Raw genomic sequence first — 27,699 nt, forward strand, 5'->3', positions numbered from 1 at the left:
TAAAGTTGCTACTACCTATGTATAATTAATTGGATTCCTGCACCTGATAATGCTAAATTATTTTTCACTCGGAAGCCCCTCTGTCAGGGTTTGAGAATGCAGGGGAAAATCGGCTCTGCCACAAGGATTTATAGGCTTCCTCTCAATTGCCTACACTGTTTTGGGTTGTAACATGAAAGCATGCCGCTAAGGGCCCTGCTAAATTCCCCACGTGGCTCCGGAGACCGTTACTTTCACTTCTAGAATTCTCCTTCGACTAAGTTTTGGACATACACAGGTCCTAATAGAACAGTATGTCGAACCTTGAGAACCCCTGAGGGAGTTCACAAATTTTATCCCCAGTGAAAACAGGTAGCAATCTCCGTGAATAGTACTGAAGTTAGCCTGTATCATGTAAGTTGTATGTTACCTGTTGGATAACACGCCGCCAATGCGAAAATCGGCCGGGGCCCTGCTTGTGCGACGGCTCTCCTGGCTTCCACGTCGGCTTGTACTATCCAACCACTTGAACATAGCACGAATGTCCAGCATTATGCCGGTTTGCAGTTTCCTGCGAGGCACCTCGCCATTAAGTCGAGAACCAAAGCCATTGGATATCTGGAAATTAGTTTTGGGATATCATCATGCAAGGGGTATGACAAGCTTTGTATAGGAGCGGTATAGTAGTATCTTTGGCGAACATTTACGAATCCAGGGTCGGTAAATTCCGATTGTACTACATTTAATTCCCCAGGGAGAGTCTCGAATTCACCAAGAGGGGCTCCCTAACGGTAAGCCCTGTCCTCCATACATTTAAAGCTAGTCTAACCGGTGTCCGGGAACGAGACTATAAAATTCACGCGGAATCCATTCTGCACCTCCCTGATGCGAAGGGGAAAAAATTAAATTCGAGATTCAATGATACGACGAGATAATACAATGGGGCATCAAAAAATATGCGGATGAGGCCCCGGAATTACCGGGAAAGCTTCAAATAGCGAGCATATATCTAGGAATATCTGCCCATAAATCTTTAGTGGAGAATAGGAATAGTTTTGTTAAAACGGTGAACCCAGCCTCTTGTCTGATCCCAAAGCTGTATTTGAAAATGCTTTCCTCTCGCTTCCCTCAAATATGACGCTGGCCTTAATATAGAACAAGAAGTTAACAGCGTCAGTAACACTCAGTTATACCAAGACAAACTAGAGCCATTTAGTACTTACTGAGAGACTACACCATTTTCCCAGGACTTGGCATTCCCTTCGGGACCACATAAGGTTGCCCAGATAACAGCTGCTGCGCCTGTAGATGCTTTCCTGTCGCGAAAGTAGCTCCAGATCTTTCGGGAATGACGGAGATAAAATGGCACATTAGCGCCAGTTTCCGCTTCCTCTTCCGCTTCCGCCTCTGCTTCTGCTTCTGCTTCTAATTCTGATTCTGATTCTGCATCCGCATCAGCATCCGCATCTTCCGCATCAGCTTCCGCATCTTCCGCATCTTCCGCATCAGCCTCCGCCTCTGTTTCCGCTTTGATCTCTCCAGGACTTGCTGAATTTACGACAAGTTTTTCGTCACCAACACGACGCCCAAGCTCCAATGTGTATGCCATGGCCACGAACTTGGACGCCGCGTATAGCTCGTCGGACAGATCCTGTGGGTCATTGAAGACTTCGAACACGCTATTCGACGGGGCAATGTAGGCTTTGCCCCTCGATAGTTTGGAAAACCTATGGCTTTCAGAGGAGACCCAGGTCAGGTGAGAAGGTAGTGTCTTAAAAACACAATTTTTGCTCAACTTCTTGGAGAGTTGTTCCGTAACATTTCGGTTTGCTGGGTAATTTGCTTTGAGAAGTGGTACCAAGTAGTTGCATAGGATGACGTTCGCGACAAAATTAACCTGAAGGGTTTCTTCCAATCCGTCGATAGTCCTGCTGAAAGATGGCAGGTTGACTTCTGCGCCAAGGACCGCGATGTGTAGAACATTGACTTCGGAGCGGAACTTCTCACAGAATGATTTAACGGAGCTCAAATCACTGTAGTTTATTCCGTAGAGGTGGACTTTGCACCCAGGGTTTCGTTCAACAATCTTATCATCCCTAAGGATGGCGGCCTTGATGCTTTCGCCTTGACCGAGATCTTGGACGACTAAGTAGACGGTGTCGGCACCCAAGCTTAGATAGAGACGTGCCATAGCCGTTCCAATTATGGTTTCACCCCCAGTGATGAGAACGCTGAGTCCTGAGAGGTCATACTTTTTGGGGTCGATACGGCGAACTTTTAAAGCTCGTAAAGGCATGTTGGAACAGTGTAAGAACGATCGCTCAGCTAGTCTTCGCACAAGGCTTGAGTCCGATGTCGAGTAAGAGGTAATGCTTAGGGAGGGAAGAAGGAAGTGGTATCTAGAAATGCATCATTTCTTCAGATTGAAAGAATCCAAGGTCTAGATTATCTTTTCCCAGAGATTCGAATCTCGGCCTGAGTTTTTCATTTATCGCAAAACGATATGTCGCAACCTTTTGTTCAAATTAATGACACATCGACCACTCAAGACTATATATGGGATATGCATATATAAAGAGCGAGATTTTCCGGTACTTTAGGTAAAAATAGCCATAACTTCAGAGAAAAACGTGATAAATCGAAACTCTTCCAGAATTAAGGGTAGGTAAAACGTGGTTATAACAGTGGTTTAGGTAGACATGGATCTGGAGCTGAGACTCTCTCTCGACTCTTAAGCTCTTGCATGCGCATGCTGACAACAGCCTTAAATTACAACGATATCAACGCAATTATAATACGGTTCGCTTCTAACCGCGTAGCTAGCGCGCCCGGGTGCTTCTGCTTGGACATTAGACGAAAATCAAAGTTTACTAGGATATCAACAGTCATATAGCAAATAATACTATTCTTTTTGAAATCTAATTTTCTCCCTTTTGTTTCTACCCCTTGGAATATCGCTGATATAAAAGCAAAGCTCCGTCGATAATAGCTGGCCAGGGGTTTAAAGGAACGGCAGCAGTGCCCTTGCTAACCGCCTCCAAAATATGTATATACCCCATACCTTCATCCCCTAGTCTCTTATATCCGAATGAGAGGAGCTGAGGTTCAACCCACAAAGCGGTCGTACTCCAGATGAACCATGCAAAGGTATACACCGTCCCCAAAAACCTCCTGACAGGTCTTTTCTGGACCTCTTTCTCCTCGGTCGAGATTCCGAATAGCCACATAATGAAATCTTCAAGAGTTACGGCGACGGCTTGTACGTAGAAAAAGTACCCTGAAACGTACCATGCTGGCCGGGATGATACCGGTGTAGAGTCTTTGAATGGTACTGGGTTTGTAACTGTGACGAAATAGACACCGCCCGCGTGGATGATTCCGGACCATGCAAAGGCAGAAAATAGGAGGAAGTATCTTCTTATGAGACGAACTGAGTAGGATAGCTGTGACGGATCCCCGAAGATGATATCTGCAATTCTGTCTCCTGGAGCATTAAGACACTTTTAAAATTTGACGTTAGTATAACTTGAAGATCCAAAAAAAAAAAAAATCTCTTTGACTCTCTAATAGGCAGCTCGATGAAAAAAACATACCCTTCTCAAAGACTGGTGCCATGACTTTCCCCATACGCTACGAATACTCCACGTATCCCTCAAACGCCCGAATGTTCTTGGCCATGAAGTTGGCTCCTTCCAGAACCCACCAAATCCGAGTCCGACACAAACTATACCAGCAATATTGTAAAGGACGCTGATATGCGATATTATTGTAATGACCCAACCTAGAAGGATTATCACCATTTGGGAAACCTCATTCTTGCAGAGATCATACACCCATGGGTACTCTGCAACTGAGATCTCCTGACGAATAACCCCGGTCATAAAATCGTAAAGGGCTCCGGTCAGATACAACCCCAAGTATATCTGCAGCAAAACAAAAACAGCTTGACGAAGGAATGCCGTTCTAGTTGGCGGATATTTCGTGCTCGGAACCGAAACCTCGAAATTCCAGCCAATCCCTCGCTGAGAGACGAGCAGTAAAAATCCCCATTTTATGCGACCCCAGAGACTCTGTGGATACTCCAACTGTTGTTTAACTTTGCCGACTTGTTGGACCCTGAAGAAATGTTTCGGAGTGTCGTACCCTTGCAAGTACAAATAGTCGAATAGTCGGAGGGCAAGAGCCGAGGTAAAAAGACCGAATAGGTACGTATCTTCAACATCATTATCTTTTGTCGGTGGCTGTATTGCGGCCTGAAGCATAAGAACTGCAGGGATTGGATAAAGTGCATATCGAATAAATGAGGAACTTGGAAGGGCGAATATGGCAACGGACACAATTGGCAGCCCTAGAAAGGCGCGCTGTAGAGAATCCAAAGCCATAACCTTGAGTTTGTTCAAACACCAATAACGTTGGAGGATAACGCAATTTAGAAGATAACCAGATCCACCATCTGGAAGTCTCTTCTTCCAGATTCGAATATTCCTTGAATAGAAAGGGCGGAAATCGATGACGGGTACGCCTGCTGTGGTACAAAGTCAGGAGAGAACAGGATGAATATGCAAAGAAAAGAGTAACTACAAAAATATTAAATCCAGATCACAACGTCGGCATTTATAATTACAATGCAGGCAATATTTAGTTAATTATTTATATAAAACAATACTCAGAAAGCCCGTAAGCCGGGTACCGAAAAGAATAGCTTATCTGCCATAAACGAGCAGAAGAATACGAGCTGAACTTTGGTTTATCCCAACATTTTCCAGGGCCGAATAGCTAGGATTGTTCCGAGCTAGCATGGCTAACACTCAGCCTGGTCAGGATTCTGTAACACCGGGTCATGAACCAAAGTGAAATGTGTTGCCGTCAAATCCACGTTAACCTGTCAGATTACGCAACTGGCAACGGCTGTGGCGGCCGGCTGAACGAAACCGTCTTCAATCCCGTGCCGAGTAAGTCCTCACGTTTTTAGTCATTCCAAGTTCGTCAAGTATTTAAATAGTATTAGGCATTACTAATGATCCGACAATAGGTCAAAGCTGTTTAAAAGGATACGTACGCGGATCGAGCAGCAGTCTCGGATCCAAGAAGGGTCTTCTTGCCCAGGGCCTTGAGAATGCCTCATTACAGTTTGTGTAACTACAGTTGGATGCCCTCAATTGAATTAAATTCCAGCCAGCTATTTTCGTACCTGGCCGTATCCCTCCGGCCGGAAAAGCTTCTACGGACCCCAGTTTCTACCTAGATTCGAGAACAATAGGACTCTCACAAAAGGACACGGAACTTTTATTAGGCCGTAGGCAGGGTAAGCTTCACGCAAAAACTACCGCCAGGAGCTTATACAGGGGACCCAGCGAGGATTTAGGCTAGCTCTCAACAAATCTGCGCAGCCTATTGCCCGACCTCCGGCCACCGGATTCCGCTATATACACACTGAACCAAATAACGAAACTAGGCTGGGGTTAATTTAATCCTAGACCGCTAAGCCAGACCGATGCTATGAGGTGTATCAGCCTAAGAAAGGGTCCAAGTGCGAAACATGTAACACCATCAAAGGCTTCCAACTCCCTGCACCTGCAAACCCAAAAAAAATAAAGATACATGGACTTTCAGTATGAAGCTAAAACAGAACCCTATTTGTATTTAGTACTAATGCATGTCAGTACTTGTATACCTCTAGCTTACGGAATCAACGTCAGTTAATCGCAATTACCTAGGGCGCTATCTGTGGGATACCATGGCATATGGCGGCCCCACGCGGGAGTCCCCGAGTCAGACAACCGACTCGAGCTCTCCTTCGGAATTTCCTAGTTGTCATTAGGTATACGTCAACTTTACGCCTAAATACCTGTGTTTTATAAGTTCTCTTAACTAAGTAGGTACTAGTAATGATTGATATCATGATGTAAGTTCCTTATCCTTTACGGAGTACTAGCTTCGGAATTCCCTGTTTGTTGGCATACCGCAGCCGCCATATCTCGGTTCAAGAATCGGGCCGAAAATGTTCGGACGGGCTTTGAATACCAGTTTGGAATCGGCTAGCCAGAATATGTGCATCTTGTGTTTCCTGTCGCCTGCATCCAATGGTGGATCCGCGGATCGATAATTTAAGCTTTTTGGTGTTTATTGTCCAACATTTCATTATATTCTTCCATTTCTCGATGGAGGTACTCTCATGTACCTGACCCTGGCCGTACAATATAACTAAGTAGCCTAGTGAAAGATAACAACCCAACTTCTTTGTTCAAAGAGGACTAGATTCGGCTACAACATCCAGCCGTAGAAAGGCCGACAGAAGACGCGGTCTAGACATCTACACAACTCAGGATACAATCCAATAATACTTAAGTTAGAAACGGTTCAGGGTGATTGGGAAATCTCGGAGATGCTTCAAGGTCCGCGAAAGCACCGGCCATGAACGTTAACGATCGTCGACCTCTTAGAGTCGTATTTCTAACAGATGACTGAGGAAGTTCTGATATCATCGAGGATATAAACCCCCGCCCCGAGACCAACCCCTATGCCATGCTTTCATCATCAGCTTGCGAGAATCTCAGATCTCCGTACTATCCTTCCGATCCCATCTATAGTTATTACATCTTCGACACCGATCGAAAATTCACTAGGAAAGTTATAGTCCAATTGGCACTGAGGGATCGATACGCAAACAAGAGGGTATCCACTTTAGTATAAAACTAGTCTTTAAGTCCAAAGCTTCACGCCGTAAGTTTTACTGGCTACCGCGGCCAAGATTTAATAGCTTTGACCACAAAACCGGTTTATAACTACTAACCAATTTCTAGAACATCCGTCAACTTGTATTTCAAAATGGGCCTCGGACGAGACGCTAGCATCCAAGAGCTTACAGCACTATTCGAAGATGTCGAAGAATCTTTTCCAAAAAGCCTTGGACCAGATAAATGGTACCTCATGCTGGTAGGACTAAAATTTCTTGGTTTTAAGCTTTTGATTTGCAAATATTGTCCCGAATACCCACCTAACAATGCAATTCACATACGTATACATAGATCGCATCCCTTAGCTATGCATCCGATCCCAATCATATCGGCGATCTTTACACACATTTGATCTCCCGGCCCGAATTTTCAACTAGAGAGTCTCGCCAAGCTCTCGTCAGACGAATCCGTGAAGCTTTATTCAAGCTCGTAAGCATAATTGGGATTTGTAAGCCGCTCACTGCGATTTTTAAAGTCGACAGTGTCGAAAACCCGGAGGACAAGGACTACAGCTTTAGCAGGAAGGGATGGCAAGCCGATGAAAAGAACTTGGAAAGAGGAAACGGATTCTTGAAAAAGATCTACCAACATAATTCACAGTTCCTTACTGACAAGCTTGTCGCGCATAAAGACTTCGGTAACGTAGCCCGTTAGTCTTCTAAGGCATTACGAAGGTTGTTAACTTATATATTTTTTCTGTGTATAGATTGGATCACCTGGAATATAACCTACGGCCTATACCTCTCGGACCATTCCATTTTGAGTGATGTTGAAACTGAATTAGTCGTAATGTGCAGCATCCTCATCCAAAACTTGACCACCGTTGCCGGTTTCCATCTGAGGGGCGCTAGAAGAATTGGAATGTCAAAAGAAGAGGTCGAGCAGATCCATATTTGTGTAAGTTCGATATTACTAGGACTCAAATATGACGTTTTCAATATGCTAAAACAATATATTTAGTGCGAAAAAGTTGCAAGGTTCTCTGGTATCAGGATGGATAAGATACCTCGAGTAGCAGATATTGAAAACCAGGTTCCATGGGAATCAGATACCCAAGTCAAAGCTACCCAGGTTCAGGCTACTAGCTCATAGATCCACTATTGGATGGATTTTTATATCACATACTACATATGTATAGTACTAGTATAGTTAACTAAAGAACTTTACATGTATACAACGAGAATGGACAAATTTATCACAATTGCTACCCTTGTTTCGCTTAAAACTTTACTTTAATTTAGCCTCTCCACTCCAACGGCTCGCCACCGGCACCAAATTAAGGCAGGCTTCGGCTTGATCTCCGAAGCTAATGGAAACTTTATAATACCCAACTATAAGTAATTAAGATCTCCGAACACAAAGAACTAGCGTGAGATCTTCACGGAATCAAAATACCACAGATGGTTTAGCTTGTGAGTCGACTTAAGTCTGACACCGCCTCGACCCACCCGTTTTGAAATGTGACCTTGTCTACATACTGTACACTATTATTCGTGAAAAAAAAACGTCAGCATGTTTTACTTTTTGACCGGCTAAACTTGCGACATTATCGTGGAAAATGACAGGGCCAGTCCGGAAAACACCAATGACACTGGGGAGTCGGGTGGGGCATTCGGTGCAATGGAGTCGTTGCTTTACCGCATTCAGATTACAACATCAAGGTCCCTTTCGCGGTGCATATGCACCCTGTGGCCTCACTTTAGCGCCAAATGCACAACCAGTTCGCCAATTGGTCAGGTTGTCAATTCTGGCCTAACTTTTCTTACTTCATTATCTCATTTAGAATGGTTCCAGTTATCGTTCTTTTGGCTTGAAATCTCCGTCGGAAAAGCAAAGAATCGAGTCGAATTCGCGGTTCCACCTTGGTACTTAATTTGATGCTTGGCCGGGGCAAAGTGGTGGAATGATGGTGTGAGGGTGCGCATGCTGTTTAACATAGCTCTCCTGACCGACCTTTTACAATAGACAGGCCTAGGGTCGAGCAATGGTAGTGGGGTACTTTGCAAAAAGCAGATCGCTATTAAATACCCCGTACAAGCCGGCTGTCTGCAATTGAGTGAATAATTCTGTTCAACAAATTCGAATTCCTCAGGTCGTCATTACAATCTTTATTTCTCTTCTCTTCTATCCGATACTACAATTTTCGCTTCTCTTCTATCCGACATCGGAATAATACCATTATATATAACATTGCGGAAATCCGGGCTTGGGTCGAGATTAATATCCTACCTATATCAAGAAAAGGACGATACCAGGTCAAAGACACTTTTCTCCTAAGACTAGTCTTTCAGCCTCACACGTCGCGCTCCTTAAGTCGATAGCCTAAACCAAATATAAATCATATACCTTATTTCAAAATGGTCGAATTTACACCCGTTATCATTCTTACCGGCGCTGGACGAGGTAACAGAAGATCCTACTATCCCATACTTCAATAAAATCTAAGCTAATCACTCGATATTCCCCAGGAATCGGATTTGCAATTCTACAGTACCTTCTCGGACTTCCAAACCCTCCAAATATTCTCGCCACCTCGCGGAATATCAAGTCGATAGAACCCCTTGCGGCAGTCCATAAAAACCTAGAAGTGGTCTCCGTCGATTTCGGCGCCCCATCGAGCGAATTGAAGACCGTTATCTCAGAATCAGTAATAAACACTGCGGTAACAAGATGGGGACGGATAGATGCCCTTCTTCTGAACCACGGAAGCCTAGAGCCCGTAGCAAAGATCGATGTCGCAAGTCTTGAAGATTGGGAATGGAATTACAGAGTAAACTTCCTATCGAACGTGGAGCTCATTAAGAGTGCGCTCCCTGAGCTTCGAAAATCAAATGGAAGGGTTGTACTTGTTAGTTCGGGAGCATCTTCAATTTACTTCGTAAGTCATCTCGTCTGCTAGCATATTAATCCATATCTGGAAGTTTATTAATCGATTGGATTATCAGACTGGCTGGGGCGCATACGGATCAACCAAAGCAGCACTAAACCACCTTAATTCGACACTAGCGCTCGAAGAACCAACTATTACAACAGTCTCAATTGCGCCCGGTATTGTGGACACCGATATGCAAACATCGCTTCGTGGAGTTCATGGGAAAGTTATGTCCAGCGGAGAGAACACCTTCTTCAATAGTCTGAAGGAGAATAACAGCATGGTCAAACCGGTACGGCACATTTTTCCATATGCGGAGCTGAAGCTTTCGTAAATTATCTCCGTTGATAAATATCTAACTGGTGTATTCCTAAATATAGGAGGACGTTGGTGCCGTTCTTGCGAATCTTGCCTTGCAAGTCGAAAAATCCCTTAGTGGGAAATACTTAAAGTAAGTTGGCCTTAATGAAACCCGTCTTCTAGATACCGACGCTAATGACGAACCTTCAGCTGGGATGATGAAATCCTATCCAGTTACCGTGCCTAGCTTTGAAAGCTATGCTGTGCCGCCTATTAACTTTGCGCAATATTATACCCGAGTTGAACTAGACTACCCGAGTTGTTGCAACGATATATAGAGAATAGAAAGTTATAGACACATTAATCTCAAGCTATTTGGGTATCTTTCGCACATTAGAATGTATTCTATCTGTTTCAAGTCGCCGCTTGGAATGAGCATATCAGCGGCGCAGACATGCATGGATTATGCCATGTTCTTTTCAATCCAATCGGAATATGTCGCGCTCCATGGTCCAACAGTACCTTTCAGACAGATCCCAGTAGCAGCTGCATGTAACTATACATTTTTTAACGCCCGCATAAGCAGTATCTATTTAACCGGTTACAAGTAAACCCGAAACGCCCCCCCCCCCCCAGAAAAAAAAATACGAAAAAAGGATCCAGGTACTCCAAGTATACTATTATGTGTTAATCCTCGCCATTTTCATGCCTCCATTCCAGAGGTACAACTTCCTTGATATCATCAAAAAACCCATTTGTTGCATTTGGATGCGAACAGAACCCAACAAGATCTGGTGGAAGGGACCATTCTTTAACGATATCTGGTCGAGTAAAAAACGACATGAGTAGGCCGGCTTCAGCGTGCCAGACGTTGTGACCTTGGTTGGTCTTCTGTTAGCCTTGCTTCGGCAAGGAAGGTCGGGAATACTTACAATGGAATGCCCACATTCCAGGGTTATCAGTGACGAATCTAATCAAGACATACCCATACGCCTCTGATTGATAACGGTAAGAACCGAACCTCATAAATGTGATATAATTATGTCGTGATAGAACTTACCGATTGTGACCGTATCTCTGAGCAAACGCCCCTCTCGGGGAACCGTGGAATAATCCGATGCATTAAAATAACCATTCCCTTGGGCCATAATCCAGAATTTATGACCATGAAGGTGCATAGGATGGTTACTATACCCGATGAGTCTTAGGTGGCGTCATGAAAATGAGAAAGATATCGATGATATACATACCCATCGTCGTAGTTGTCGATAAGCAGGTCTACAACCTTAACTCCATCGACTTTCAAGACCATTCCCTTGTCGACATTAAATACGTCCTTCATTACGTCATCGGTATCGATGTCGCCTAGTATCTTGTTTCTCGGAATAGTGACTCTATTTAGCGCCGGACTGGTTAAGTTCCGTTTCCACGACGAGCCGTTGAAAAACCCTCGGCTCAGTGAATAATTCCCAATCTGAAAATTGCTCCTAAGGTAGAAAAGTTGATCTGGCTCCGGCGCAACGATGGAGTCGATAGGCTCCAGTTTCCCATCCAGATCTTGACACACAACCGCAATCTCACGATCCCACGGCGTCGTTGTCGGGAGCACCCGTTTCGTCTCAGCAGTCGCAGTGGGCATAGACGAGCCTTCCTTCGACTTTCCCTGAGTGTATTGAACAATAGCTCTAACTTCAGGCTCAACGACGGCATCTGGGTCTGAAAAACAATGATTGATCATTCTAGCCCTTAACCAGAATTCAGAAGCTTCGGTCGAGTTGGCGTGAATAATTGCGCTGTACCTCTGTGCCACATTGATATTGAGTCTATGGTACGAATTAGGCACCAAAGATGTTCCGTCTGCTTCGATTACCTCCATAGTATGTCCGTCAATGCCCATTTCGAACTCTGCGAAAGCACCGACATTAATGAACCTGAGGCGATGCGCAACTCCTCTCATCAATTTTATCTCCGCAAGTCTACTATCCGTACTATCACAAATATATTTTTTGTCGATTTTCGAGCAGTTTTGCCTAGAACAGCAATGGTGCATTAGCGCCTCCATAGTACCAAAAAAAAAGTTGATGAACCAAAGGATTGAAGAGACGGCCTACCTATTCCTGCCATTAATCAGGGCGCCGTCCGGAATTGGTTCCGCATTTTCTGCATCAGGCGCTAGATACTCATATAGCTTATTTCTACTGAGATCATGATAATAATCATGGAGCATAACCACTTGGTCGGTTTTATACCGATCCCGACCCGGCTCTTTGGGCGAATGAATTACCAACGGACCAAACAACCCGTCGATATACTGTGTTGAAAAGTGTGAATGATACCAATAAGTTCCATATTGTCCATCCGTCTTGATCTCATAGGTGAAACTTTCCCCAGGTGGGATAGGGCATTGTGTCACGCCCGTAGTGCCATCCATCCAATTGCTCCCATTATGAAACAAGCCATGCCAATGAAACGCGGTCGCATTTACTGCCCCATTGTGAATGGTTACTTTTACAGTGTCCCCCTCATTGCATTCTATTAATGGGCCTGGAAATTGACCGTTTATGAGAATCATAGGCCTCATAACGCCATCCGGGTTGGCATTGACATCGCTGATAGTCCAATTGTATTCCTTCACCTTCGGGCGGATCCGGATTCGACTCCAATCTGGCGGCGACAGGACATATTCCGAAGGATCTCGCATAAAAGCCCGGATTCCCGGGGTTCTTGTTGAAGTTGGCACCGGGTCGGATACAGTCCAATTTCCATGATGTGGTATATGGTCGAAAAATTGGAGTTTTGGTGCATATCTAGTCGCCCCGTCGAGTCTTGTAAGAAGTGCTCCCAGCGTTATTGTCAATACACTCGCTGATAACAATAGTACAATCGATCGGAAAAGTGCTTTTCTTTGTAACATTGCGTCCTTTGCCCGTAGCCCCGCTATCGGCCCTTTTCCATCATCGATTTCGAATGTTTCAACATCAGTGTGTTGTGAATTGTTGGAGATCTTGAGCATCTCATGTGATTGTCGTCGCGAGCTAAAGCATGCGCATGTGTTTACTTTCTTTGAGAATCCATGAAAGGCCGTTGTTCAAGCCTAGCTATTAGGTTAGATAGCTCTCTATATATAAGTATATGAGTTTGACCGGACTAGGAGGCGCAGACGTGAATTTGATATGCTGGAGGTCGATCTTAATTAAGTCGACTAATCGCGAAGACAGGTGTCAGCTTACAACGCTAGCATTACATCCACAATTTTCGAAAGGCTGGTTTTCCTGCCGCCCTGAGCATGCTACACATTTGGAGATCGGAACGCAGGAGCCATTCGTTGATCTGATAGAGGAAACAGAAGTTCGAAAGTTCGAGGTGTCAAACAATATCAAAATCGGCGGCACATGTCATGCAAGTTGACCGACTGAAGCAGTCGAGTTGGAAATGAAGAAGATTCGATTCGACGGCTGGACTTTGGATCAATTTCAACACACCACACAACCTGCCCCTGCCTTGTCCCCGGAACATCGGTGCCTTGGCCGACCTTCCCATTATAGGTAATGAAGAAGACCAGAACCAATCACATAATCGACTTAATCCCGTGCCCTGGACCCTGTGATACCCCCACCGAGGAAACACTGAGGAAAAGCTTGTCATTCGGTTGATACAGTTGCCTCCGGCTTGGCCTCGATATCACGATTCCGCCTTGATTTAGAATGTGCGTTCATCGAACCTAATCTGTAAGTCTTCACGATCCCTGAACGTCATTCTCGCATAAGGAAACTTCTATACCCAAACGAGTGATTGGAAGCGTTATTTCATGCATACAACTCACAAGGATTACCACAGCGAGAAAGGTGGCTCCCGCCATTTTGACAGATATCGCACGAATATCGGGACTCCGGAGGAGGAACGTGGGTTACGCATTACGTTGAGAAAGGAAGGAGCTTGGTTACCTCGCCATGAAGGTTCTTATGTAAAGATGCTTTCGGCTTCATTTCGAAGATATTTGCATACCGGGGGTCGACAAGGGCAGGCGAAGAATGTCACCTTTTATATTCAAGTAGCCGTCCTAAGCGTGGGGTTTGCAATCTTGGTTTCGAGCATCGGATTATTGTATGGAGTCAAGAAACCGAATTTCTGGCTCTATACTTATACACGCCCAGTGTCAGTCTTCTAGCCCTGCGTCAAGCTTCTTTTTGTGAATTTCTTCTTCTTCTTTATTTCTTTCTGTCTAGCGGGCGCAAAAGACAACCGAAAATATGTTAACAAAGTTTCTACTCCTTAGCCATTTGGTCCCTCTTGCGGTTGCATCGGACTATACACTTTCCCCTGTCAGTTACGTTCAAGGGAAAGCCTTTAATCGTTTTGTCACAATATGGCTTGAAAATACGGACTACAACAAAGCTGCCGGCGACCCTAATATCGAATTTTTTGCGAAGAAAGGGATAACATTGAACAACTACTTCGCTGTTACCCATCCCAGTGAACCTAACTATGTCGCGGCGGTATGTATATACTTTCTAATATCACACGTACCAAAATATATAATAATATATACTGACTTAGACATCTTTAGGTCTCTGGAGACTATTACGGCATCAACAATGATGACGACAATATCATCCCAGCAAATGTGTCTACTGTCGTAGACTTGCTTGAGGAAAAAGGAATCAGCTGGGGAGAATACCAAGAGTACATGCCGTACACCGGTTTCACAGGGAAGTCTTACAAGGAGGAAAAGACTCGCAAAAATCGATATGTCAAGAAGCATAAGTAGGTACATAAACATAAGGCTTCCTTTTGTGGTACTTTTCTAAATTTTCTCGACAATAGCCCTTTGATAATGCATGCCTCTGTTGCGGATTTCCCAGACCGTCGTGCATGTATCAAAAACTTCACGCTATTCTACGAGGACCTTAAGAGTAACAAACTCCCACAATGGGTACGACTTGCTCATCCTAAAATATATATAGAGATAAGCTATTTACTAACTCGAAATAAAGCTTTTTATCACACCCGACCAACAAAACAATGGACATGAGTATGCACCCAAATACATTCTAGGAAATACTAGGATCATGGAGCTAAATGAAATTGTGACCGCAGTACCTCAGTAACCTATGCTGGGAAGTGGCTTCGAGGCTTCCTAGAGCCACTCCTCGACGACCCTAACTTCATAAACAACACCCTCGTACTCGTCACTTTCGACGAAAACGATACCTATTCAAAGCAAAATCGTGTCTTTAGCATCCTATTGGGCGATGTTATTCCGAAAAATCTAATCGGTTCTGCCGATAAGGGTTTCTACAGTAAGTTCGAATATCAGACGAAAGAAAATCCACCCAGCAAATTTAGGTAATTTACTTAGAACTTCTACCCACCATCCACAGATCACTACAGCGAACTCTCCACCGTCCAAGCAAACTGGGGTCTCAAATCTCTCGGCAGATACGACGTCGGTGCCAACGTTTTCGACCTCGTCGCCCAAAAGACTGGCGACTCTCTTCGCAGCCTCGACATCACAAAAGTCTACCTTAACGAAAGTTACCCCGGAATCTTCCATCGCAAAAAATACGCACCCCTCCCGGTCCCAGATACCGAGGCTTCTTTCGCTGGAAGAACTGTTCTGGAAAGTATTAGGAGCATTTGGGGAAAGGTGCAAAACAAGAGCGTGTACAAGGGTGCGCCGCTATCGATACCATCTTTGCGAAACCCACCGATTTACCCGAGGGAGTATTCGCGCAGGAAGAGAAGGGGTGGAAACTAATTGAGGATTGGGTCTCTGGACAACTGTCCAGTTTCATTTACCTTTTGTTGTTTTTGTTTAATAATACCATGATAAACCATTCATAATGTTAAGGCTTTCCAGGAATACGAATTGAGGACATCTCCCCTGTATATACGCTATAATAGCCTTTTCTCATTCACCGACATACTGTGTAGAACAGCCTTACCATCTAGTTCTTTATACATTTTTCGAGCCCAGTTCGCTCACTCTGTTCTCAAAACTAATCAATTATCAAGCTTGAGGTTCACACCCTATGGAATCATGGGTGATGGCTATAGCTATCATACCACGACTTAAGAAGTTCATACATGTGGCCTGATGAAGCTACGTCGATTGAGTGACAAATAATAGATATTTTTAGATGAAAGTGGGTCCGGGTCTCCATTGTCCCCTAACTAAGCTAGCCAAGCTAAGACATCCAAGAGTCAAATACCGAGAGTACCGGTTTTTTGAGCTTCCTTTGCTGAATGCTAAAATTTTGGTTAGCTTCGAAAAGCAAATACTTCAAGGGAGTTGTATTTGGAATTAAATTATTGAGACTATGATACGAAGGTTATCTTGAGGGCAGCTAGTAGGTAGTTACCGTTCAAAGAATTTAAATGGGATATACTTTATATATTATTGGCATAAAAGTTTTATAAGCCATGAAATAGAGAGAGATATGATAAATGGATCATATTAAGGATATTAGGCATAATGTGATGCATATTGAAACCAGCAGATATATTACACATCCAAATATACAATACCTCCAAAACACTAATTGCAAGGTCAAAATGCATAATATAGCATCATGGAAGCCGAAAACTACCTCTGGTCCGATTCCGGTGGCTTTGTATCAGAAACTTGATGTTCAGGAGCCCTGTTCGCTCTCGATGCCCCCTCCAGCTCAGCTAAGGGTATACTCCCCTCTAGTTCGGGATTCACGCTCGTCTTTACGCCGTCTAATTCAGCAGCCCTCTGGCCAGAAGTCCCAGCTCCCAGTTCCACTATTTTACGCTTCCTTGTGCCCCCTTCCCCATCCTCCAACTCCGGAATCTTAGGCGGTTCATTTCTATTCCACGGTAGAGTATGCGTATACCCTTTTCTCCTGAAACAGACAAATACCACAATCAACGCTGCTACAATCGCAGCTATAACTCCCACTACAATCCCAGCGATTGCACCTCCAGACAGTGACTTCTTATCCTCTGTAACAGGACCTTCGGGTGAAAGATCAAACATCCTCCCATTACAGGTAATATTGGTTTTCCAATTCCCTTCCGTAAATGTCGATTGTTGCATAAGATTTGTACAATCAACTTGAGGACTATTAATCCAAAAAGTCGATCCCTGATCCCCAGCTCTTAACTCTGGTAAGTCGATATTTGTAAATGATCCATTGATAACAACATCCCTTCCCACACTTCCCAGTACAGGGAATCCCTTAAGATCCGTCCACTTCTCAGACCCATTTATCCTCAAATCCGACATGATCCACTCCAACTTTGGAAACGAAACATCCGTGAGATTTCGAGATCTACTAATCTCCAACGTCGCCCTTCTCGTACTTGTATTTGTCGAAGTCTTCTCTTTTCCAATATTAACCAAATTCGGAAATTCAATCGTCTTTAAAGATCCAGAAGAAATCTCCACGACGGTCTCCACCCACTTTAAACTCGGTAAATTGACGTCTGCGACCGAATTTCCCAGACCTATAGCCCCCGCAGACCCAAGATATGGTAAATTAACCTTCGTACCTTCACCATTATCTCTAACCGCGAAAACACCAGTAATATTCTTTACCGGCAAAGTAACGTTCACCAAATTTTCGTTCTGAATAATCTGCACCGTCTCAATCCTGTCATAGATAATATCCTCTAAGGTTTCAATCGCAGTATCCCACACAACCAACTGTATCGCCGTAAACTCCTCGTTTAGAGATCCAACCTTCGAACTAAACCCCAGCTTTTTAAGTCGAGGAAGTGACTCGAACCGAAGAGCTCCCACATTCGCAAGATTTGGCATACGCATATCGGTTAAATTTAAGGCGCCGTTAATTTGCATTATCCCACCGATGAATGATAAATCGGGGGCTTCGAGTCTTTCAACTTTTGCGCCATAGAGGATCCTGAATGCGCCCCGGATCGTTTGGATGCCGTTTATTGTGGCGTTTACGATGTCCCGGCCTATGGTTAGGCTTCCTGAGAGAGTCACGCATTCTGAAAGTGTGTCGAGGTCGGATTGGGAGTTTGCGGTTTGGGTTTCTGCGGTGCAGTTGAGAGTTGATTGGGAGGATACTTGTGTGATACTGGTTGTGAGGAAGTATACGTATGCGGATAGTATGGAGAGTTTTGGTGTTTTTAAGCGCATTTTTTTGTTGGATTTTTTGGTGGTCGGTCTCTAACGGCGCATTGGATTTTGGGGTACCGGTTGGAGATGCTTCGAAAATGCTATTGACAAAATTATTACTATGGTACGGATTGTTGAAACAAAAATAATTGAAATCAGGTATTTAAGTAAACATAGAAGATAGAAGGAATACACCGAGATTAAACGAATCACTAGCCATATATATGAAATCTCAAACAGTCATGAATCAGACCATCCTTCAAATCATGATTCCAACCCCTGCACCCTCGTGCTCAATTCTTGCGGCTCTAGGGGCTCGCGAGAAAAATGTAACAACGTTGATCGTATATATTTTGGGGCTCTGCGTGCCCAACTGCCGAAATACCCAGATACCAGACAATGAAGCAAATCGACTCGCCTAAACACGGTTAACATCTGAAAAAGCCAAGGGTTTTAGGCAGACGTTGGAAACAGATATATTAATAAGTTGGTTCCATATATAATTTTGAAATTATGCATTGCATTGGTGTGGCTGTGGTTTGCCTGCAGCCACGCCGTTTTTTTTCCTGTTCTTCGCAATCGGAAGAAGTAGGGAGACCATGGTAGCGAATTAGCGCCAAAAGCTTGATTGTCACGGGAGGGTGGGCAGACGTCTAGACATAGACTCGATCCTTGAGTTCTATAATTGAAGTTTAAATTTGGGGGGATTGCCTTTGATATTGAGGCTCTGTTGAATCATTATAATATGGGGAATATTCTATAGATCCCATGTAAATTAAGCTATTATGGTGAAGCTTCTTCCGCAACCGAAACAACCACCTTTTGCACTTCTTCAGCCACCAAATCTGGCCTGCCTTGCTGAATAAAATGCCCGGCTCTACTAGCAATTAACCTTCGTCCCCTTTCTTCGTTTGTAATCTTCAAAAGACCCTCGTTGTATAACCCCCAAGCCGGGTTCGTATATGCCATAGCTACAGCTTTGGTCATGCCTTTCATCCTCAAACTCTCTTCAGCAAAAACATCCCAATCATGTCCTACGACTGTCACATAAGGTCCCTTTCCACCTATATTTTCTTCTTTCCAACCAAGGAGTTTAGGTTCAAAGCTATGAGGTAGCAGAAAAGTGATATTTCCTCTCCAAAACCCCTCTTTGTTTGTTACACTTGGATGGAACAGTTTTCCCATACCTTCTCTTGCGGAACGAATGTCTTCAACGGTTATTCCGTCTAGTAAGGAGTGTTGATCGAAATTAGGGGCATCTGGGTCGGGATATAGGTCGATGAAGTTTGTATCTGTCATGTAGGAATCAAGAAGTACTAATCCGGCTACGGTGGCCGGGTACGTTTGTGAGTAACAACGAGCTAACGGGCAGCCTATACTGTTTGCTACAAAGATTAATGGTGTTTCAGATAGAAGGATTTGTTGGGTCTTTGATATCGTATCTATCAGGATACGAAGGTCTTTCGTGACCGAAATTAGATCATGACGATGTCCAGGCGGTAAAGGCGATTGCCCACCATCTTGTGGGTCCGGGTCTGCGGTCAGACCCTGTCCGTAGCGGTCATATGTTAGGATAGATGGATGAATTGGGTCCAGAGACAAGAGCTGGGTTATACATGGCCACCAGTGAGACTGTGGAAGGCCGAGGCCGTTTAAAAAGACGATCAAGATGTTTGTGGTGCCTTTTATGAAAGTGCAGGAAAGGGAGGCTGAAGGTTTATGAGGAAGGACGATAGACAAAGTCTCCGCCCCAGGCGGGAGAGTTGGCGGCAGATCTGACATTATGATTTCATGCAGGTACGAACTAGAAATTTATGCAAATCCGTCCCTTACTCAGTAATAACTCGAACAAGTCTGACCTTCTTGTTTTTTTGTTTGTTTGTTACTTCTTGTAGATGTGGTAAATGATATCTACAACTCTATCGACTCCTCAAGAGCGTCCTGATCGAGTTCCTGACAGACTTCAAGGACAAGATTGAGACTCTCCATGCACCCATTGACGGCCACACGGAGCATTCGGGCTGTCGAAGCCTTGTAGTTGATGACGAGGACTTCAGCAGCGTCAGGAGCAACGGAAAAGGACCGCTGCACAAAAGGCGATAGTTCCTTGTCGACGGACAACGAACGAGCAAGGATAGCTGCAAGACGTGGGGTCGGGAGCGGGACGTTGAGAACTCTGTTATGATTATTATTATTATTGTTTGTTTAGGTTGTTAGTTCGGGTTGGGATTGGGATTGGGATTGGTGCGAAAGCAGTCAAGTTAAAGTCACTTTAACGTAACGGGAAATGCGGGTGGGAGAAGAGTGGAAGAGTGGAAGGGAAGAGTGGGGTTGAGAGGAATGAAGGAAGCGTGACGGATGGACTTGACGTACAGGGAATGGGGGAAGTCGCTATCAGCCATGTTGATGCAAGCAACTGAGGTGGGAGCGCGAGGTGGGAGTGATGTGGGCACCGGAATGTTTGGCGCCTTGCGGAAGGGATTGGGATTGGAGGGCTGGGTTCGGTTGGTGTGAAGACTGAGGTGGTGGGTGGTGTGAGTTGGCGATACGTGCTTGCTTGGAGACTAATATCGATGGGGGTTGATTTAATTAGTGGGTGGGTTTGTCGGGAAGCGGGTTGTCGTGGTGACCAAATTCCGCGTGGGCAATTGCCCGGTTTGGCCCCGCCCGTGCCAAGAAACGTACCTTGCAGGGTCCAGCTGGTCAACAAACAGCTGCTTCGAGGCACACAACAATAATAAACGGCGGACAGCCCTTTCGAGATGTGTGTACTTCAAAAAGAGGCGGTTCGGGCAGCTGACTGTGAAACTTAATATACAATACACACCACCACCATCACCACCTCTATCTCTATCTTCATCCTGCCCTCTATCATCAATCACTTATATAATACGACCATTGTTATATATATTATCCATCTACTCGTCAATTGATACCACAGCAATAGTATACATGACTGCGGTCCATTTATTATTGTCGATTTCTGTATATCAATTAATTGATCGCCGGTGATGCGCAGAGCTGCTCTTTTGGGCATTGAAAATACCACAACGACGGCCTCAACAACAACAATAACAACAACACCAAGAGTCGACTAAAAGAGAAACATAAACAACACCAGCCACCCGCCCTCTTTATCTCTACATCACCATCATCACCATCATCATCATCATCACCACCACCATCATCATCGCAAATCACCATCGCCCTCTTCAGTCTTCACCTCCTATAATCCGTCACTAATAACCAAAACAATAACAATAATTATATCCTTTTAAAAAGTCGCCAAGATTCCCCGTTACGCCTTCAGGCCGTACCGTGCGCACCAACAACCACTCCCTCCTCCTCCTCCACCAGCTTCTCAACCACCAGCCGAAATGGTGTCGACGGTGGCAACTCCCCGCAGGGAGAGAAGCACCATCACCTCCGTTCCAAACACCCCAAAGACTCCAGAACCCAGTCTCCCACCTGCCATCCCGGCTTCCTCGCTGCCTCCAGCACCTCCAGTCAAGTCGGCCAACGGATTGGTCGTCGAACTCATTAAATGTATGTCTCATATTACATCAGATACCTAAGTACCTCGTATATATGGACATTCGGGTAGGATGGAGAGTGCTAACAGCGTGATCACATGACCAGACCGTCTCTACCTAGCATCTTACAGCTCTCCACCAACCGGTTCCACAGTCATCCCATTCCCTCGCAGACCAGACCGACAGTCGTCCAGCAAGGACTCCAAACTCAGCCCTATTAGGCGAGGTACACCGTCCAAGCTTCCAAGGGGGAAAACTTCCACTCCTTCCAAGACCAGGGGACCTATCTTCTTTACCGTCGATGACCGTCTTTTCTATAACAAGTTCCATTTGGACTTCGGTCCGTTCAACATTGGCCATTTATACAGATTTGCTATCTGTCTCCATGACTACATGAGTGCCAAAGAAAACAAGAACCGTCAAATCGTGTTCTGGAGCAGAAGTGACCCCAGAAGCCGTGCCAACGCTGCTTGTCTTGTCGCTGCTTACCTCGTTCTCGTCCAAAATTGGCCCCCACACCAGGCTTTGGCTCCAATTGCCCAGCTAGACCCTCCATTGATGCCATTCCGAGACGCTGGTTACAGCCAGGCAGACTACATGATCAGTATTCAGGATGTTCTCTATGGCATCTTTAAAGCCAAGGAAAATAGATTGATCTCTCTCAAGTATTTTGATGTCGAGGCCTATGAACGTTTTGAGCGAGTTGACCAGGGAGATTTCAACTGGGTTTCTCCAGATTTCATCGCTTTCGCTTCTCCAATCTTTCCTCCTCCACCTCCACCCAAGAAGCTCCCTAATGGTCAGATGGGTCCAAAACTACAGTACACCAACGAGTTCTTTGCTAGGCACAAGCCCGAAGGTGGCAAGTACCCCACTAATCTTGAGGAACTTGCAACAACCAAACTCACGGAAAGCTTCCGTAACGTCCTCGAGTATTTCTACACCGAGGACATTGGTGTAGTTGTAAGGCTGAACTCGCATCTCTATCCCTCCGAGTACTTTGTCAAAATGGGTATTGCTCATGTCGACATGATCTTCGACGATGGAACTTGCCCGGATGATGAAACTGTCAGGAAGTTTATCAATATTTGCAACAAAATGATTGCAAACAAGAAGAAGATAGCAGTCCACTGCAAAGCTGGACTCGGCAGAACCGGCTGTCTCATTGGTGCTTATCTCATCTATCGCTACGGCTTTTCTGCTAATACCTGCATTGCCTACATGCGATTCATGAGACCGGGTATGGTCGTCGGACCACAGCAGCATTGGATGCATTTGAAGCACGATACTATCAGGCAGTGGGCATTCGAAGATGCCTATGCAGAAGAGCGCAAAGACCTCCTTTCCCAACTCCAACTCCTCCAAGACCAGCAAGGATCCACCAAAATGGTCAAGATCCGAACCAGAATCACCACTCCAGTCGAGCAGACCCCTCCACGACGTAGGTCCGTCCTCGGAGAAATCGCTCCTGTCGGCAACGATATTTCCCCCGAACATTTGCCCGTCCCAACACCTGGTCAGCCAAGGAAGAACTCCGCCAAATTCTTTAGCCCGAACCGATACTCCGTTCACGAGGATCCTAAGCAATACGTCGATGGCATTAGAGTTGACACCGATGATGAAAACACTTCCTGCATCGAGGCTGAAGAGTTGTCAGAGGAAGAACTTCACTTGCGAGTCACAGCCAAGCGCCTTACGTCGAGGAGCCCCAAGGCAGGTAGTAGAACCGCCAGTCAATCTTACGCCATCTCAACTGTTACTTCTACCCCTACCTCTAAGATTCCAACAGCCCCTACCAGCACTACTCCAGTGGGGAGTCCATTTGGCGGCAGCAGCACCATTAGGAAGATCTCTGGCGAAAAGACTCCCCCACATATGATTAGCGCTAAGCCTACAACTAGCGGACCTCTTCTAAAGGTTAGAGCTGTTCGCAGAACCGGTGCCATCAATCATACGAGAGACGGTAGGGTCAGGAAAGTTAGTGGACGAATCGTTAGTCAGGGTGCCCCCACATCATCCAGGCCCCCCAACATTGCAGAGCATTAAATACTCTCCAAGTTGTTGCTCTTGTTTTGATAATGGCTGGATGATACACCATGACTTTTGATGACTTTATTAACTCAATTAACTGATGACCCTCCATCTTATGGCTGCTGGTAGCTTGAGGGCAGCCCTTAACGACCCTTATGATGACTCTTATGACCATTTGCTTTATGCTCTTGTTTCTCTGCTTTTCTGTGTACTTTGCTCCCAGAACACTAACGACAACCACGGATTGGGATCGTAAGCGGCGATAAACAGTTTAGTTTTTGCTGGATAGTTTCGAACCCCCAATACCAATTTACCTAACCTCAACAATTTGCTTCTTTCTTTTTTTTTATCGCGTCTTCTATTCTATGTTTTATTATTTATCTTGATTTCAATTGTGTGCTTCTTTCCTTTTTCTCTCTCTCTCCAAAGCATATCATTTCCTTCATCGGTACGGACGGAGCATAGCTTTCATTGTTCTTCCCCACATCTCCTTTGTAATGACTTCTATGACTTTAGCATAGCGTCATGCATTTTCATTTTCATTTTCTCTTTTCTTCTTGCCTCCTGTTGGCAACCGAGACTTTTTGTATATCTACTTTTTATTTTTATTTTCTCTCTCTTTCTCCTAAACGGTTGTTAATGGATGGCTTTTTCTCTAGTATTGAGATTCGAGACTTACTTTCTTTTTTGTAATTATATGATACGGTGAATTAAAGTATCCCTTTCTCTGAAAGTTATGGTTTTATTCGTATTATAATTATGCGGGAGTAAGATGTTTACCATACATATAATCCTGATGGCTCCGTGGATATCGTTCATATCTATCTAGAAGGTAAGACGGGTCTGAATTGGTGGAATCTTGAGGGTTTATGTCCACTGTGTTGCTTTCGGCTCCCATTGATTCTCCATGGCGCGTATGCCCCCGATCATTCATACATGCATCGAGCACATCCTGCAGTCGACAGTTACAACTGACTTGGTTTGAAAGGCATCGTTCTAGTTATAGCTAATTATAAGGTAACATACTTAGGTAATGATATTGGTATAAGGTAAGGTATATCAAGTAATCGGAGAGTATATCTAAACTACAACCCCGAAAGCAACAAAACACGAACAAGAACAAAAACCATATCCAACGCCGCATAACATCCAAAGAGCTTTCAGAATCATAAGATCATAATACATGGTATCGACTATGGACCATATAATGAAGAGTTCATATATATATAAACATATCGATTTCATAAAACAGAGTCTAATCATGACCCTCGTCGAGTTCCAGTTGTAGCTGTAGACACGGTTTGCTCCGAGTCGTACTTGACGAAACCCGGTCTGTAGGGTTCGTGATCACTTCGATACGATGTGGTAACTTGCCCGTGACCTGGCGGTGGAACGGCAGAATATTTTCTTCGTCTGATGCAGATACTGTTTCGATAAAGATATCAGCATGATTTCACCGATATAATTGTCAATTTCGAGGGCTTCTTCGAAGAGGATTTTGAACTCACATTATGCCACCGATAATGATACCTAGTACCAAAAGACCACCTCCAATACTCACACCGAGAATGATACGTTTATCAACTCCACCGATATCGCCCTCCAAAAACCCAATCCTTGATTCCGAAGTCGCACTTGGAGTGTACGCGGTAGGTGGACCTGAAGTTTCGAATAGTTTCTGAACTCCTGTACCGAATGATCTGGGTTGAACACCTGTCGTTTGCATCGTGACCGGGAAGGTTGCCTCCACGCCAGAAGGAACGGAAGTAACAAGTGTAATCCTTGATTCCGTTTTCGTAGTTCTTTGAAGTGATACGGGACAATCGACCATATCGTACGACATGCATTCTATACCGCGGTACGTGACTGTGGTTGTTATCGTCGTAGTCGTCAGACTATCAGATGTACTTGATGTCAACGTTCCATCGTCGCTAACTTGTCGCGGAGCAATTGTTGCAGAAGAAGTTATCGTCGAAGAAGGTAGAGTAGTTTGTATAGCACATTGTGTAAATGTTGTGAAGTATATAGGAATAGTAGTACTCGGTGCGGGACCCCAAGTGTGATCCAAGAGAGCTACGGTAGCACCCGCAGCGGCACCGATGCCGAGTTGATAGCCTTCTTCGACTCTTAATTGACATCCGTCGGTTTCGTCCCCCGCTGGGAGGATTGTGACATTTGTGCTTAGTTCTGCGATGTGGGTCCAGACGCTGACTTCAACGCCGGCACTGGCGTCAAGTGCTTCTGCGACGTTGAAACCTAGGATTTCGATCTCTGGAGTAGCGATTTCGAAACCGGTGCGGAGTTTGATGCGGAGCACGGCCTTGAGGAATACGCCTGCGCTTTCTACTATTACTGGGAGGAATTCGAATTGACCGCCACTAGTTTTTAGAGGAAGGAGGAGGAGTTAGCTTGGTCGGTTCTATGTGCATATATATGTGCACTGTTGGGAATTTGGAAGACTTACATATCAGATTCAGCAACCTCATCCGCAAATAACCCGAGTTTCAATTCAGCACCATCATCGATCCTGATATGAAACCCACTAGTAATATTAATCTCCGCCTCAGCACTCAATATCAAATCAACAACAACCACAGCCCCAAAGAACAGCCTCGGAGAGATCTGAACCCCAAACTGCGTCTTCGAAGCATATAAATTCAACGTATAAGTAATCCCCGCCGAAAAAAACGTATTGAGCTCTACATAAAGTTCCAGCTCATCAAACTGGAATCTCAAAGTACACTCTGGAATCTGGGGTATATCGATATTAAAATCGATATCGAGGGGTGGTAAATCTAAATCGTCGAGATCGAATCCGTCAGCGAGGTTTCGGGCTACATTGCTGGTGTAGTTTCTGACGTATTCGACGGCTACGTCGCTGACGTTTCCGACTTGAGTACCGACTTGCTCGGTGAAGTTGTTGAAGGTTTCGGTGAGGTTGAAAGGTCGGTCTATGGTTAGTTCTGCGAGAACTTGACCTTTGAGGTAACAGGTTGTGCAGGAGACGTCGATTTTGACGGTACGTTCAAGTTCTCCCTGTGATGTTTGTGTGGTTGCTTCACTAGATTGATATATAAACTTAGTACATTGTATACTAATGAATGCAAACCCGTGCGATAGGGTGGGTTCTGACAATAGAACGAGGAGAGGAGGCGGAGGAGGAGGAGGAGGAGGAGGAGGAGGGGGTACTAATGAACATACTATTCCAAGCTTAGGAGGACTGCTCCATCCCAACTCTGCTCAAAAGAAGTTGAATTTGAAAAAACAGTCTCTCGCTTTTGATGACTGACTTCTGAGAGGGAACGGCCAATAAGTCTCATCACATCTCGAGGAGATAGATCTGGATTTTTTGACCATACTGAAACATCCGTTCCAGCGGGATTGGAGATTGCTTGAGCGGTAGAGATCCCGAGCGCGCATACCACTGCGCGTAATAGGCCAGAGAACTGCATTTCTGATGTTTACACTCCAGCTAATTAAACTAACTGCGGTCTGCTTCAGTAGCTGGATATTGATCAAAAGAATAGTTAATCCCCAAATTAGAAGAGCATAGAAAGGGCCTCCTCTTCCTAACTATTTTGTAAATATAAAATGACAACGAGTGATATTTTTCAGAATCATCCCCAGGGAATTCCACTCGTTTTAATATTCACATTTTGTATACCTAGAACTTACAGGCAACTACCAGCCCAATTCCTTCAACCTTGGGGGTTCTTGTTTCTGATTGTAAACTCTTGCAGCGTTGCTCCACCTAGATACCTTAGCATGCATGAGGCTCCCCGAGTACAACATCTCAGTAAGTAAGGTGAGTTTAAACATGTTAGCTAACTCACTCAAATCTCCTGCAGTCGCGGCCCAACTTGGGATAGAGGCGCAGGGCCCTTCCCGCTCAGTTGGTCTAAATTTACCAGGATATATGCTTTAGCTATGTTTGAAAAAGTGGAGTCTTATGTATGTTGGGCCGGTCCATGGGGGAGGGGAGGGGGGAACGGTAAAAGGTTTTCTTTGAATCCTGTCATACTTACTTACATAAATACATACAAAAACAGGGACCAGATACCGTTCTCAGTTTTCTGAGAAGAAGAAAAGAAGGAGAAGAAGGAAAAATCCGCAAGGCATCCAAGCGCCTGGGTCGGG

General features: G+C 44.8%; 13 protein-coding genes across 13 annotated transcripts; 6 read left to right on the plus strand and 7 right to left on the minus strand.

Moving 5' to 3' along the window:
• Positions 1 to 1,198: 1,198 nt before the first annotated feature.
• AOL_s00173g56 (uncharacterized protein) lies at positions 1,199 to 2,275 on the minus strand (the record flags this gene model as incomplete). The annotated part of the gene is made up of 1 exon (XM_011127798.1): positions 1,199 to 2,275. The coding sequence occupies one exon, from the start codon at positions 2,273 to 2,275 to the stop codon at positions 1,199 to 1,201; it is 1,077 nt and encodes a 358-aa protein (XP_011126100.1).
• A 643-nt stretch (positions 2,276 to 2,918) lies between these two features.
• On the minus strand, positions 2,919 to 4,361 carry AOL_s00173g57 (uncharacterized protein; the record flags this gene model as incomplete). Its single annotated transcript, XM_011127799.1, has 2 exons — positions 2,919 to 3,479; positions 3,573 to 4,361. 2 exons carry the CDS (start codon positions 4,359 to 4,361, stop codon positions 2,919 to 2,921), a joined length of 1,350 nt encoding a protein of 449 aa, XP_011126101.1.
• Positions 4,362 to 4,834: 473 nt separating this feature from the next.
• Positions 4,835 to 5,118, plus strand: AOL_s00173g58 (uncharacterized protein; the record flags this gene model as incomplete). The annotated part of the gene is made up of 2 exons (XM_011127800.1): positions 4,835 to 4,931; positions 5,012 to 5,118. The coding sequence occupies 2 exons, from the start codon at positions 4,835 to 4,837 to the stop codon at positions 5,116 to 5,118; spliced, it is 204 nt and encodes a 67-aa protein (XP_011126102.1).
• A 1,689-nt stretch (positions 5,119 to 6,807) lies between these two features.
• Positions 6,808 to 7,808, plus strand: AOL_s00173g59 (uncharacterized protein; the record flags this gene model as incomplete). The annotated part of the gene is made up of 4 exons (XM_011127801.1): positions 6,808 to 6,915; positions 7,008 to 7,365; positions 7,423 to 7,613; positions 7,677 to 7,808. The coding sequence occupies 4 exons, from the start codon at positions 6,808 to 6,810 to the stop codon at positions 7,806 to 7,808; spliced, it is 789 nt and encodes a 262-aa protein (XP_011126103.1).
• A 1,265-nt stretch (positions 7,809 to 9,073) lies between these two features.
• Positions 9,074 to 10,135, plus strand: AOL_s00173g60 (uncharacterized protein; the record flags this gene model as incomplete). Its single annotated transcript, XM_011127802.1, has 5 exons — positions 9,074 to 9,119; positions 9,185 to 9,594; positions 9,662 to 9,880; positions 9,969 to 10,039; positions 10,099 to 10,135. 5 exons carry the CDS (start codon positions 9,074 to 9,076, stop codon positions 10,133 to 10,135), a joined length of 783 nt encoding a protein of 260 aa, XP_011126104.1.
• A 440-nt stretch (positions 10,136 to 10,575) lies between these two features.
• On the minus strand, positions 10,576 to 12,901 carry AOL_s00173g61 (uncharacterized protein; the record flags this gene model as incomplete). The annotated part of the gene is made up of 5 exons (XM_011127803.1): positions 10,576 to 10,766; positions 10,821 to 10,883; positions 10,949 to 11,076; positions 11,139 to 11,918; positions 12,000 to 12,901. The coding sequence occupies 5 exons, from the start codon at positions 12,899 to 12,901 to the stop codon at positions 10,576 to 10,578; spliced, it is 2,064 nt and encodes a 687-aa protein (XP_011126105.1).
• A 795-nt stretch (positions 12,902 to 13,696) lies between these two features.
• Positions 13,697 to 14,056, plus strand: AOL_s00173g62 (uncharacterized protein; the record flags this gene model as incomplete). The annotated part of the gene is made up of 1 exon (XM_011127804.1): positions 13,697 to 14,056. The coding sequence occupies one exon, from the start codon at positions 13,697 to 13,699 to the stop codon at positions 14,054 to 14,056; it is 360 nt and encodes a 119-aa protein (XP_011126106.1).
• An 82-nt stretch (positions 14,057 to 14,138) lies between these two features.
• Positions 14,139 to 15,646, plus strand: AOL_s00173g63 (uncharacterized protein; the record flags this gene model as incomplete). The annotated part of the gene is made up of 6 exons (XM_011127805.1): positions 14,139 to 14,384; positions 14,456 to 14,652; positions 14,713 to 14,821; positions 14,883 to 14,920; positions 14,986 to 15,188; positions 15,270 to 15,646. 6 exons carry the CDS (start codon positions 14,139 to 14,141, stop codon positions 15,644 to 15,646), a joined length of 1,170 nt encoding a protein of 389 aa, XP_011126107.1.
• Positions 15,647 to 16,474: 828 nt separating this feature from the next.
• On the minus strand, positions 16,475 to 18,019 carry AOL_s00173g64 (uncharacterized protein; the record flags this gene model as incomplete). The annotated part of the gene is made up of 1 exon (XM_011127806.1): positions 16,475 to 18,019. One exon carries the CDS (start codon positions 18,017 to 18,019, stop codon positions 16,475 to 16,477), a length of 1,545 nt encoding a protein of 514 aa, XP_011126108.1.
• A 762-nt stretch (positions 18,020 to 18,781) lies between these two features.
• On the minus strand, positions 18,782 to 19,780 carry AOL_s00173g65 (uncharacterized protein; the record flags this gene model as incomplete). The annotated part of the gene is made up of 1 exon (XM_011127807.1): positions 18,782 to 19,780. One exon carries the CDS (start codon positions 19,778 to 19,780, stop codon positions 18,782 to 18,784), a length of 999 nt encoding a protein of 332 aa, XP_011126109.1.
• A 129-nt stretch (positions 19,781 to 19,909) lies between these two features.
• AOL_s00173g66 (uncharacterized protein) lies at positions 19,910 to 20,400 on the minus strand (the record flags this gene model as incomplete). The annotated part of the gene is made up of 2 exons (XM_011127808.1): positions 19,910 to 20,174; positions 20,372 to 20,400. The coding sequence occupies 2 exons, from the start codon at positions 20,398 to 20,400 to the stop codon at positions 19,910 to 19,912; spliced, it is 294 nt and encodes a 97-aa protein (XP_011126110.1).
• Positions 20,401 to 21,375: 975 nt separating this feature from the next.
• AOL_s00173g67 (uncharacterized protein) lies at positions 21,376 to 23,577 on the plus strand (the record flags this gene model as incomplete). Its single annotated transcript, XM_011127809.1, has 2 exons — positions 21,376 to 21,544; positions 21,638 to 23,577. 2 exons carry the CDS (start codon positions 21,376 to 21,378, stop codon positions 23,575 to 23,577), a joined length of 2,109 nt encoding a protein of 702 aa, XP_011126111.1.
• Positions 23,578 to 24,821: 1,244 nt separating this feature from the next.
• Positions 24,822 to 27,014, minus strand: AOL_s00173g68 (uncharacterized protein; the record flags this gene model as incomplete). Its single annotated transcript, XM_011127810.1, has 4 exons — positions 24,822 to 24,987; positions 25,071 to 25,940; positions 26,027 to 26,623; positions 26,764 to 27,014. The coding sequence occupies 4 exons, from the start codon at positions 27,012 to 27,014 to the stop codon at positions 24,822 to 24,824; spliced, it is 1,884 nt and encodes a 627-aa protein (XP_011126112.1).
• Between the last annotated feature and the right edge of the window lie 685 nt (positions 27,015 to 27,699).

Source organism: Orbilia oligospora, assembly GCF_000225545.1.
Source record: "Orbilia oligospora ATCC 24927 unplaced genomic scaffold scaffold00173, whole genome shotgun sequence".
NCBI lineage: Eukaryota > Fungi > Ascomycota > Orbiliomycetes > Orbiliales > Orbiliaceae > Orbilia > Orbilia oligospora.